The sequence below is a fragment of the Acanthochromis polyacanthus genome, chromosome 7, assembly GCF_021347895.1.
Source record: "Acanthochromis polyacanthus isolate Apoly-LR-REF ecotype Palm Island chromosome 7, KAUST_Apoly_ChrSc, whole genome shotgun sequence".
NCBI lineage: Eukaryota > Metazoa > Chordata > Actinopteri > Pomacentridae > Acanthochromis > Acanthochromis polyacanthus.
This window is the reverse complement of record NC_067119.1, coordinates 914,253-925,533: the sequence shown is the minus strand read 5'-3', so window position 1 is coordinate 925,533 and position 11,281 is coordinate 914,253. Positions and strand designations below refer to the sequence as shown.

The 11,281-nt window shown below is 41.5% G+C and overlaps 1 protein-coding gene across 3 annotated transcripts in view; it reads right to left on the bottom strand.

The window, feature by feature from the left end:
- Positions 1–11,051, bottom strand: part of dok2 (docking protein 2) — a 27,879-nt gene extending 16,828 nt beyond the window's left edge. The window contains exons 1-7 of one of the 3 annotated variants that reach the window (XM_051950930.1): positions 8,286–11,051; positions 7,926–8,073; positions 7,270–7,366; positions 4,226–4,244; positions 2,744–3,963; positions 1,636–1,773; positions 1,042–1,209 (exon numbers count right to left, since the gene is read on the bottom strand). In XM_051950930.1, coding sequence (XP_051806890.1) covers positions 1,042–1,209; positions 1,636–1,773; positions 2,744–2,803 — 366 coding nt within the window. In that variant the 5' untranslated portion in view covers positions 2,804–3,963; positions 4,226–4,244; positions 7,270–7,366; positions 7,926–8,073; positions 8,286–11,051. Of the gene's footprint in view, positions 1–1,041; positions 1,210–1,635; positions 1,774–2,743; positions 5,547–7,269; positions 7,367–7,925; positions 8,074–8,285 lie in introns of those variants that run through there. The other 2 variants (XM_051950929.1, XM_051950931.1) reach the window with 2 other exon arrangements.
- Between the last annotated feature and the right edge of the window lie 230 nt (positions 11,052–11,281).

Genomic DNA, 11,281 nt, shown 5'->3' with positions numbered 1-11,281 from the left:
TTTGTGTCTCTTTGTGGCCATTTTGTGTCTCTTTGTGGTTGTTTTGTGTCTCTTTGTGGCCGTTTTGTGTCTCTTTGTGGTTGTTTTGTGTCCGTTTTGTGTCTCTTTGTGGTTGTTATGTGTCTCTTTGTGGCCGTTTTGTGTCTCTTTGTGGTTGTTTTGTGTCTCTTTGTGGTTGTTTTGTGTCTCTTTGTGGTTGTGTTGTGTCCGTTTTGTGTCTCTTTGTGGTTGTGTTGTGTCTTTCTGTGGTTGTTTTGTGTCTCTTTGTGGTTGTTTTGTGTCTCTTTGTGGTTGTGTTGTGTCCGTTTTGTGTCTCTTTGTGGTTGTTTTGTGTCTCTTTGTAGTTGTGTTGTGTCTTTCTGTGGTTGTTTTGTGTCACTTTGTGGTTGTGTTGTGTCATTACTGCACTCTGTTTGACAACATATTTGGGATTTGCTTGTGATGACTGTATTTTTGATATTTGTGACCTTGAGCATCAGTCTGACTGCTGCCGTCTGATTGGCTGATTGCGTTTCCCATCATATAGTTTATCACCTCGGGACTGTTTCTCACGTTCGGTCAGTTTAAAGTTCCGTGTTCTCGAAGCATCATTAACCCACACCAAAGCCATTTCCATGACTACCGGCTTCAGTTAACCAGAGACCACGATGACCAAACACAGATGTCGACACATTTCTGAGAACCAAACACCTCCTGTTCCTCTTCTCCGGTACATGTTCAGGTGAATACAGTCGTCTACAGGTTTAACAACACACCTGAGCTCAGACAGGACCAGGACCATCACTGATTCTCTGTACAATCGCAGCGCCACCAGGAGATAAAAGGTTTGACGAATCTGACATCACAAAACATCAACAACGTCGTCAGAAACACATTCTGACATCAAACGACACGTCGGTTTCTGTCGTCTGTGGCGGAAAACTCAAGATCTTTGTGTTCCGTTGTGTTACGTCATGTGCTACGTTGTGTGTTACGCTGTGTTATGTTGTGTATTGCACTGTGTTATGTTGTGTTATGTTGTATGTTCTGTTGTGTACCTACAGGAAACGCGATCTCACACAGTTTGTGCGTCCACTCGTCCAGCTGGTTCCGGTCGGCGGCAAACACGTAGATCTTGTCGGTGGTCTCCACCAGGAAGGGTCCGGTGTCTCTGGGACAGCCGTCCATCTCCACCTCCGACACCCGGATACAGTCGGACAGACGGATCACCTAGGAGACACACCGCAGCGTCGCCACGGCAACAGAGCTGAGTTAGTGAAGCCGAGTCAACCGGACTAAAGTGTGAAGGAAGTAGTACAGGAAGTGGAACGCAGTAGAGCGGAGGGGACAGTTTAGTAGAGCACAACAGAGTCTAGTAGAACATAGTAGAACCTTGCAGAACCCAATAGAGTGCAGTAGAACACAGTGGAATGCACAGAGTCCAGTGGAACGACATAGCTCACAGAAGAACAGCACAGACGAACACAGTAGAGGCCAAGTAGAACACTTTGGATCGTGGAACATACAACCAAGTAGAACACAGTAGAACACAACAGAGGCCAGTAGAACAAAGTAGATTACAGTACAAGCCAGTAGAGTCGAGAAGAACACAGTAGAACATGTTAGAACCCAGTAGAACCCAGCAGAGTGTGGTACCTTCTTGTGTTCCTGCTGCTTACGGAGACTTTTGTCGTTCTTCTCCACGTTCCCTCCATCTTTACACTCAAAGAACTCCAGTCTGGAGATGGAACAGGAACTTTCTCTGTACAGGACACACCACACACGCTTCCACTTCTACACACACACAACACACACATACACACACACACACACACACACACACACACACACACTGAGAACAGCAGTCCATTCAGCAGCTCTAATCACGTCTCGGTAGTTCAGCGGTTTAACCACCGATCAGAAGGCCGGAGGTTTGGAGACATTGAAGCTCAGGTTGCTCCTGAAGCTCTGATGAACGGATGAAGGAGGAACGTTCTCTGAAGTCCTTCAGGCTCACAAAGTCATGTTGGGTTAGCATGAGCATGGTTAGCAGTGCTGTTAGCATTGTGTGTAAGCTTTGCTGTTCCTGTTGTCCGGCTACATTAGGTAGACATCCATGTTATGTTAGCATTAGCATTGTTAGCAGTGCTGTTAGTATTGCATGTAAGGCTTGCTGTCGCACCGTTACTTCTTGCCAACATTGTTGCTGTGTTAGCATTAGCAATGTTAGCAGCATGATAACATAGTGTGTCAGGGTTTTTGCTGAGTTACACAGCCATCCCCACTGTATTAGTTCTAGCATTGTTAGCATTCTGTGTAAGGTTTGCTGTTTCTGCTATGATGTTATATTATGCAATCATCCTTGTTGTATTAGCATTAGCTTTGTCAGCAGCACTGTTCGCGTTGTGTGTCAAGGTACCTTTGGTTACATAGACATTTTGGATGGGTTAGCACTGTTAGCCTTGTGTGCCAGACATTCCTGTTGTGTTAGTGCTCTTAGCAGTGGTGTTAGCATTGTGTGTCAGGGTTGCTGTTGTGTAACAACACACTGCTAACAATGCTAACACAACAGGAATGTCAAACATGACATTCCTGTTGTGTTAGCATTGTTAGCAGTGTTGTTAGTTTTGTGTTGTTTGACATTCCTGTTGTGTTAGAATTGTTAGCAGTGTTGTTAGTTTTGTGTTGTTTGATATTCCTGTTGTGTTAGCCCTGTCAGCAGTGGTGTTAGCACTGTTAGCCTTGGTGTTAGCGCTGCTGGTACCTTTCCAAACCTCTGCTGCTGCAGGTAGAGCATCCCCTGCTTCCTGATGTCCTCCTCCATGGCGACGCCACAGCTCCTCCTCTCCTCTGGTTCTTCTGCTCCTCCTGGTGCTCCACCTTCGTCCACTCGTCTCCTGTCTCACTTCGTCTTTCTAAACTTTTGTCCTCCTCTGTTCCCCTCGACGTCTTTCCTCCTCTGTTCTTAGTTTTCATGCAGCTTGGAGCTTCTGCTGGACGTCCTCCTGCTTGGGCCTCCTCCTGTGAAGTGGCGCCCTGCAGCACCTCCTCCTCCCTCTGTGGTATCAGTGTGATGCAGAGACGTTGACTGTGTCATGAAGTGTTTCCTGCCTTCTGTTGCAACCTTTAATGCAGAACTGACGGAGTGAAGCTGCTTCGTGTCGACGCTGCTTCCTCACCGTCAGTTTGATCTTTGAATGGGATTCATCTGCAGCCAGAACTTCACCTTCTGCTCTGACTGTTGGTTTGTTTCAACCACCTGTTCCTCCAGATGCAGATATTACAGTTAGAACCACATTGTTGCTCCTCCTGGTGGCGTACGTTGGTACTGCAGCAAAACAGTGTCAGACCATAGACTGTATATAAAGATGGACGTAGCATCTGGCTCCAGAATTGAAGCCAACCCGGAAGTGTCAAAAACTTGCAATATCACGCCGTCCGCTAGGGTTGGCTCAAAAAGCTTTTTCTCCATAGACCCCAATTCATTTTTGGAAAAAATAAAATTTGATAGACTGATGTTCTACAGCTCAGGATTTTTTCCCGTTAGTTTTCATGGTCAAAATGAGAGATCAGGTGGCCGATCTTAAAATAAATCAATACTGAATTTTAAATAAATCGTTAAAGTTGGCGGAGCCAGGGGGCGTGGCTATACTTGATAGACAGCAACAGAAGCCTCTGCGGTAAAACGTGGGCGGGATAAGAGAGTCCTCAGCCAATCCTGCCCCTAGTTGCTCTCCGGTCCAGTCTGTTTGATGACGCTTTTTACGTCACTGGCTCCAAAAAATCCAAAACGGCGACCAGGAAGTAGCAAAATCCGGGCTTCATTTTCTCGGCGTTGAAACCAACGGGTGACGTCACGGTTAGTTCACGCCTGTGTCAGACTGAGAGCAAAATCCAACCTCAGGGATGAATAAATAAATGCAGCAGAAACAGAGAACAGAGGAGCAGGTTGTTGGAGATCCATCCAGCATGGAGGAACATCTTCTACAGATGACGAGCAGAGCAGAGAGGAAACAAGGAGACAGAAAAACATCTGGATGAGAAAAGAAAACGACCCAAATGAGACTCAAAATGAATAAGACCAACAAAACAAAAAAGGGCACAAAACAAAAGAAAGTGACAGAAAAAAGACAAAAACAACACAAATAAAACACTGCATGACAAAAAAACACGACAAAATGACACAAATCGGACACAAAACACCAAAAAAACAGACACTGAGTGGACAGAAAGAGATAAAACTCACCCAAAGACGCATTGAATGACTAAACAAGACACAAAATGACAAAAAGGAGACACAAAAGGACAAAAGTCAGACAAAATGACAATGTGTTATGATCCCTGCTCCTCTCCTTCCTGTCTCTGTCTCTTCCTTGTCCCTCTGGTTCCCTTTGGTTCCCTCTGGGTCTTCCTGAAGGTCTCAGGTGTCTCCCTGCTGTTTGCTGCAGTAATCAGCTCATTCAGGACATCTGCCCACTACCTCACCTCCAGAACCACCATCAGAACCACCATGACCAGCGTGACCCTGCAGGAAGTGGAGCTCAGATCCTTGGTCAGCCACATCCAGAAAAGCCCGGTTCCTCCTGGCAGCTGACTTCTACAATTCTACAGTTTCATTATCAGACGCTTTTGTCCAAAGCGACGTACAACACAAGCAAGAATTCAGACATAAGGAAAAACCTGTAGGCAGTGCAAAAAGTGCTTCAAGTGCGATTGGTCAAAGGTGTTGCCATCAAGTTGCAGAAGAATTGCTAACCCCCCCCCCACCTTTTTTTCAACTTTGTCAGTGCTAAATAAGTGCTACACTGTAAAAAGCTTACTGTAAAATGTACAGTAACTTACCAGCAGCAATTGGCAGTAAACTGCTCTAGTTTGTTTTACAGTAAGCTGACTGTAAACTTAATCACAGTACCTGTTATTTACAGTAATAATTAACTTACTGTAAATGCAATCACAGTAACAGGGTACTGCATTTATTGTCACAGCAAACATGAGATTACTGTAATAAGCTTTACTGGACTGTTTTTATACAGTAAATTAATTAACATATTACATACTGTAAAATAAACAAAAATGTCATTTATTTTCTCATCTCATTCAGCTTAAACATTTCTCACAGACACACACACTTTCATATATATACAGATACATACCTTTAACTTTGCATTTTTCATTTTGTAAACAACAACACTACATTTATGAACATACAAATCCTTCCACTTTAAGTTATACAGACAATGTAAAGTGCATTTCCTGGAATTATGTTTAGCCTTCCATCCATATTTTAATAAATGATTTATTGTTTGAGGAGATAAACTGACTGAACGTCTGGTGACACTATGAGGAAACAAAGGAGTGTGAAACAATGTCATGTGAGCAAGTCTAATATTGCTTTTCATTTGCTGACTAGCGGACAAAGTCGTCCTAGTAAAGTTGATTCAGTTCAAAAATATTCACAGAAACATCTTTATAGAGAGAGCTGCCATACAGAGTCGATATCTCTCTCTATACACATACAGTTCCTTGTGAAAGTATTCGGCCCCCTTGAACTTTTCAACCTTTTGCCACATTTCAGGCTTCAAACATAAAGATATAAAATTTTAATTTTTTGTCAAGAATCAACAACAATTGGGACACAATCGTGAAGTGGAACGAAATTTATTGGATATTTTAAACTTTTTTAACAAATAAAAACCTGAAAAGTGGGGCGTCCAATATTATTCGGCCCCCTTGCATTAATACTTTGTAGCGCCACCTTTTGCTGCAATTACAGCTGCAAGTCTCTTGGGGTATGTCTCTATCAGTTTTGCACATCCAGAGACTGAAATTCTTGCCCATTCTTCCTGCAAAACAGCTGGAGCTCAGTGAGGTTGGATGGAGAGCGTTTGTGAACAGCAGTCTTCAGCTCTGCCCACAGATTCTGGATTGGATTCAGGTCTGGACTTTGACTTGGCCATTCTAACACCTGGATACGTTTATTTGTGAACCATTCCATTGTAGATTTGGCTTTATGTTCTGGATCATTGTCCTGTTGGAAGATAAATCTCCGTCCCAGTCTCAGGTCTTTTGCAGACTCCAACAGGTTTTCTTCCAGAATGCTCCTGTATTTGGCTCCATTCATCTTCCCATCAATTTTAACCATCTTCCCTGTCCCTGCTGAAGAAAAGCAGGCCCAAACCATGAGGCTGCCACCACCATGTTTGACAGTGGGGATGGTGTGTTCAGGGTGATGAGCTGTGTTGCTTTTATACCAAACATATGGTTTTGCATTGTGGCCAAAAAGTTGGATTTTGGTTTCATCTGACCAGAGCACCTTCTTCCACATGTTTGCTGTGTCTCCCAGGTGGCTTGTGGCAAACTTCAAACCAGACTTTTTATGGATATCTTTGAGAAATGGCTTTCTTCTTGCCACTCTTCCATAAAGGCCAGATTTGTGCAGTGTACGACTGATTGTTGTCCTATGGACAGACTCTCCCACCTCAGCTGTAGATCTCTGCAGTTCATCCAGAGTGATCATGGACCTCTTGGCTGCATCTCTGATCAGTCTTCTCCTTGTTGGAGGTGAAAGTTTAGAGGGACGGCCGGGTCTTGGTAGATTTGCAGTGGTCTGATACTCCTTCCATTTCAATATGATTGCTTGCACAGTGCTCCTTGAGATGTTTAAAGCTTGGGAAATCTTTTTGTATCCAAATCCGGCTTTAAACTTCTCCACAACAGTATCTGGGACCTGCCTGGTGTGTTCCTTGGTCTTCATGATGCTCTCTGCACTTTAAACAGAACCCTGAGACTATCACAGAGCAGGTGCATTTATATGGAGACTTGATTACACACAGGTGGATTCTATTTATCATCATCAGTCATTTAGGACAACATTGGATCATTCAGAGATCCTCACTGAACTTCTGGAGTGAGTTTGCTGCACTGAAAGTAAAGGGGCCCAATAATATTGCACACCCCACTTTTCAGGTTTTTATTTGTTAAAAAAGTTTAAAATATCCAATAAATTTCGTTTCACTTCACGATTGTGTCCCAATTGTTGTTGATTCTTGACAAAAAATTAAAATTTTATATCTTTATGTTTGAAGCCTGAAATGTGGCGAAAGGTTGAAAAGTTGAAGGGGGCCGAATACTTTCACAAGGCACTGTATATGTGTATAAAATAGTTTTCACAAATAAAACTGTGAAATCCAAGCACTGGAAACAGTTCATCACTTGGTTTAAAGTAGAAATGTACAAAAACATGGAAATGCTGAATTGCAGAATTTCAACAACAGAACATCCACAACTTACTTTATTAATCCTGGACTTGCTGTTGAAGTACATTCCTCATCCTGAATTGGAGATTTGTTTCTGGGATGGAATCCTCTTCCTGGGCTACAGTCGACATCTGTGCAGTAGAAGAACGACAATTATTTCACTACTGATGCAGAAATTTATAGGTGAGATGAGTCTATGGAATTGTAGCTGATATGGATATTGGATATTTATTGTCGTTGCATTTCTGCAACGAAACTTTGATGGCACTCCAGAAAACAAAAACAACACAGTATAACAAACAACTGCATAAAACACGTATTAAATATACATGAAGAGTTCATTTGGAAAAACAGGTAACTCTGTTTTGATAAATTTTCAGAAAACTTTTTTTATTGTTTACTTGAGATAAAATCAATCAAACTGAAGTTGAGTGGATTTGACTCAGTAGAAAAACACACGACAAAATAGAGAAAAAATAAATTATTAGTGTTATTATCTCAAGTAAACAATAAAAAAAATGAGTTTTCTGAAAACGGAGTTTTTGCAAATGAACTCTTCATATACACAAGTTAATAGTACTTTCATTAGAAATACCACAGCATGTTTCTACCACTATAACACTGCATAAAACAGCAGTAGCACAGTATAACAGTACACCAGTACACAGAAAAACTGGATTTAAGCCTCACCTGGTATTAGCTGTTCTGTCCCAGCTGAATGATTCCACATGTGGACCAAGGGACCCATTTTCTCATAGCACCATCTGACCAGTACCAGTAACGTCTGCTTGAACCTTGGAGGCACACTTATCTGCTCTGGATTTATCCTGACAGAAATCTTTAAACACAAAACGCATCATACATTAAACAAGTAAAGAAGAAAAACATGGTTAAAGTGACCCATATAGTGCTGTTTACTGCCCATGTCAGTGTGATACAGCCAGCAGATTTGGTCCACTAAGTCTTTCTCTGTCAAAAGAGCAGCTTTACCAGAAAATTCTGCTGGGAAAATAGAAGCAGTTACATTTTGTAAGTGGGTCAGAGTCTTACCTTTCAATGTGTTGTTTGTCTGGCCTGCTTTGGTCATCAGATTCGTCTCAGCAGCGAACAGCAGAAAAACGAGAGATAAAATTTACCAAACAGACGGAGCTAACGGACGAAGCTAACACATCTAGCTCGCACACTAACTGACGGAGCTAACACACACACACACACACACACACACACACACACACACACACACACACACACACACACACACACACACACACACACACACACACACACACACAGACTGACGGAGCTAACACACACACAGAGCGAGACACGCGCGCTCTAACGTCCACGGTTTAAATTTAACGTTCATCCGGTAACATTACATTGGCTAACTTCTAAAAATGAACAAATGTAAAAACCAAACTCTATCAACATTTCATCAGCAAGTAGTCAGCTAAAGTCCAGTCCTCTGACTAGCTGAGGAGAGCGTCTCTTTTCTTCTCTCAGTTACTGTTGGACACACCGGCCGTTACCGGACCAAACTGCTTCAATTTAACGTAAAATTACAAAATAATGAAGTGAGTTCCCTGCTGGAGTCACGGACAAAAAAAGTAGAATCTTGATGAGCGAGGTCCAGAAAACGACATCTGTTAAAGTTCAGGAGAATCTTAAGATGGTCCTCCTCCTTCTCATGATGATGAAGAAAATGTTTGTTGATGCAAAATGTGCTGCTGAAAATTCCCGCTCAAATTTACTATAATGTGATTTACAGTAAAAAATTATTCACTGTAAATCTAGCCTCTCAGTGAATTTTACCCATGATGCATTGCAGATCTACAGCAACTGACTGTAAACAGGTTCTACAGTAGATATTTGGTCATTTTACAGTAATATTACTGTAAAAACTACAGAAACTTGTTACAGTGTGGGTTTTGGACCACCTGACTTCTTCTACCCCTAAGGTGGAGTCAGATTAAGTGCCTAGGTGAACAACTGAGTCTTCAATTGTCTCTTAAAAGTAGAAAGGGACTCAGCAGAACGCACAGAGTCTTGGAGACTTGTCCTGAAGCACAGAGCCCACACCAAACCCAGACCACTGGACAACTGAAAGACAAACATTCTATCAGGAATAAAAACTCAGCACTGATGTCAGTAACCTGTGATCCGTTGAGCAGAGCTCTTCTCTTCAGTTATTAGTTCTAACATGTTTATGTATCAGGTTAGAGGTCTAACGACGTTTAATGTTCATATTGTGTGTTTAGTCTTGTTTTGATTGTGTTTCTACCTGAAGAACTCACCTGTAAATGAAGCTACAAGATAAAACTGGTTCACATTTACATGAACAACTAGAAATATGTGGAAGTCTGCAGGGACATCTGGAGATCAGTCCTCCCTGATGAAGGTTGTTCCAAACCCCTCCTGAGTTAATGACATGCAGAAGGACCAAACCTGAAAGCACCACTTTCAGGTTTGGTTTTTCAGGTTGTCTTACTGTGTGAATACTGTGATGTTGTTAGTAGTTGTTATCCTGTTCCCAGATTAGTAGATGCTGGTAGTTTAATAACCGTGTTTGGTTACATGTAGGTCCAGTCTCTGCTGCTTTGTTCTTCACATTCTGGTCCCTAAACTAGATTCCAGCTGCCTTCTTTTCCACAATTCTTTTTTCATTAAATCATTTCTCTGATCAGTCCTGAAGCTCTTCTTGACTGTGCATCAAGCAGAGCTTCACATCCAGCTTTGTTCCAGTAATCTGAAGTCTTTCTCTGGTTGAACATCAGTTCCATCATGTAATAAGTCTGCAGAAACATTTATCAGTACATGTGAGCGCACGCTTTCCTGACACTTCATTCTATGATGTTCTCTGTCTGGATGGAAATCACAACTTCTTCAAAAGCAGTTTGGTTTGATGAAGGTTCATTCTGGAGCTACAACTGATAATTATTGTTTTCTGGATGAATCGATCAGCTGTTTGGTCTCTACAATAAAATAGTAAAGAAAGTAGATCAGTGTTTCTTCAGATGTCTGCTTTTGTCCAAAGATATTCAGTTTGCTGTCACAGAGCAAAGAAACCAGAAGACATGGATGTACAGACAGGTAACAGACAGGTGTCACTGTGTCAGAAGGTCACCTGACACTAAACATCCAATCAGAGTTCAGGTCTAAACTCTGAATTTCTTCTTTTTATTACTTCCTTTATAAAAACTGTGTTCAGCTGATTTCACGTTTTATTTCTGGATCTAACGCAGTTTAAACACGAGCTGAATTATTTCAGAGGTTTCAACCCTAAAATATTCTTTTAAATAAATGTCTCCTGAATATCCAAATAGAATATACTGTACAGAAGAAGCTGAATAAATGAGCTGCTAGCTGGAGGTTCACACTCTAAGGTCCTCTATAAACCTGGGCAGGCTGACACCAGGTTTCTGTGGTTTACTATCAAAAAGAATCTGCAGTTTATTTACTGACTGCATCAGATACTGATCAATAATCAATACCAGGGCCTGCTGAACTCATAGTTACGAAACTAGAACAAATACTAACAAAATGATCATTTCAGAAAACAAATCTCTTCTCTATTCAAAGATATTTCATGGATGATTGATTGATAATCAATTCACCTTTCAATTGGTTTTATTTGATCGACTGTCTTTGGCCTACAGGTGATGATGTCACTGATCTGTAGGAAAAAATAAATTAAAGATCCAGAGAGCAGATTCCAGCTACATTATTTACACACAGTTCACATTATACTCAGAGTACTGTCAGTTTTACTGCTACCTGTCTTTCTTTAACAGAGGAAAGAAACCAGAAAATATTCACAGAATTTAGAGTTTTGATTAAAGCGTAGTCAAACTGATCAATGGTTAGAACTGATTTAATAATAATCCAATAATCGTTGTAACTCTTGACTAAATAAGACGTCTGAAGATGTTTTCAGTTTGTAGGAGATTTCTGTGGACATTCTCTTCAAGGTTTCTGGTATTAAACAGACAAAATGGTTCATAAATATTATTGGTGATAAAAAGTGTTGCCCAGGTTGTGAAATCTGA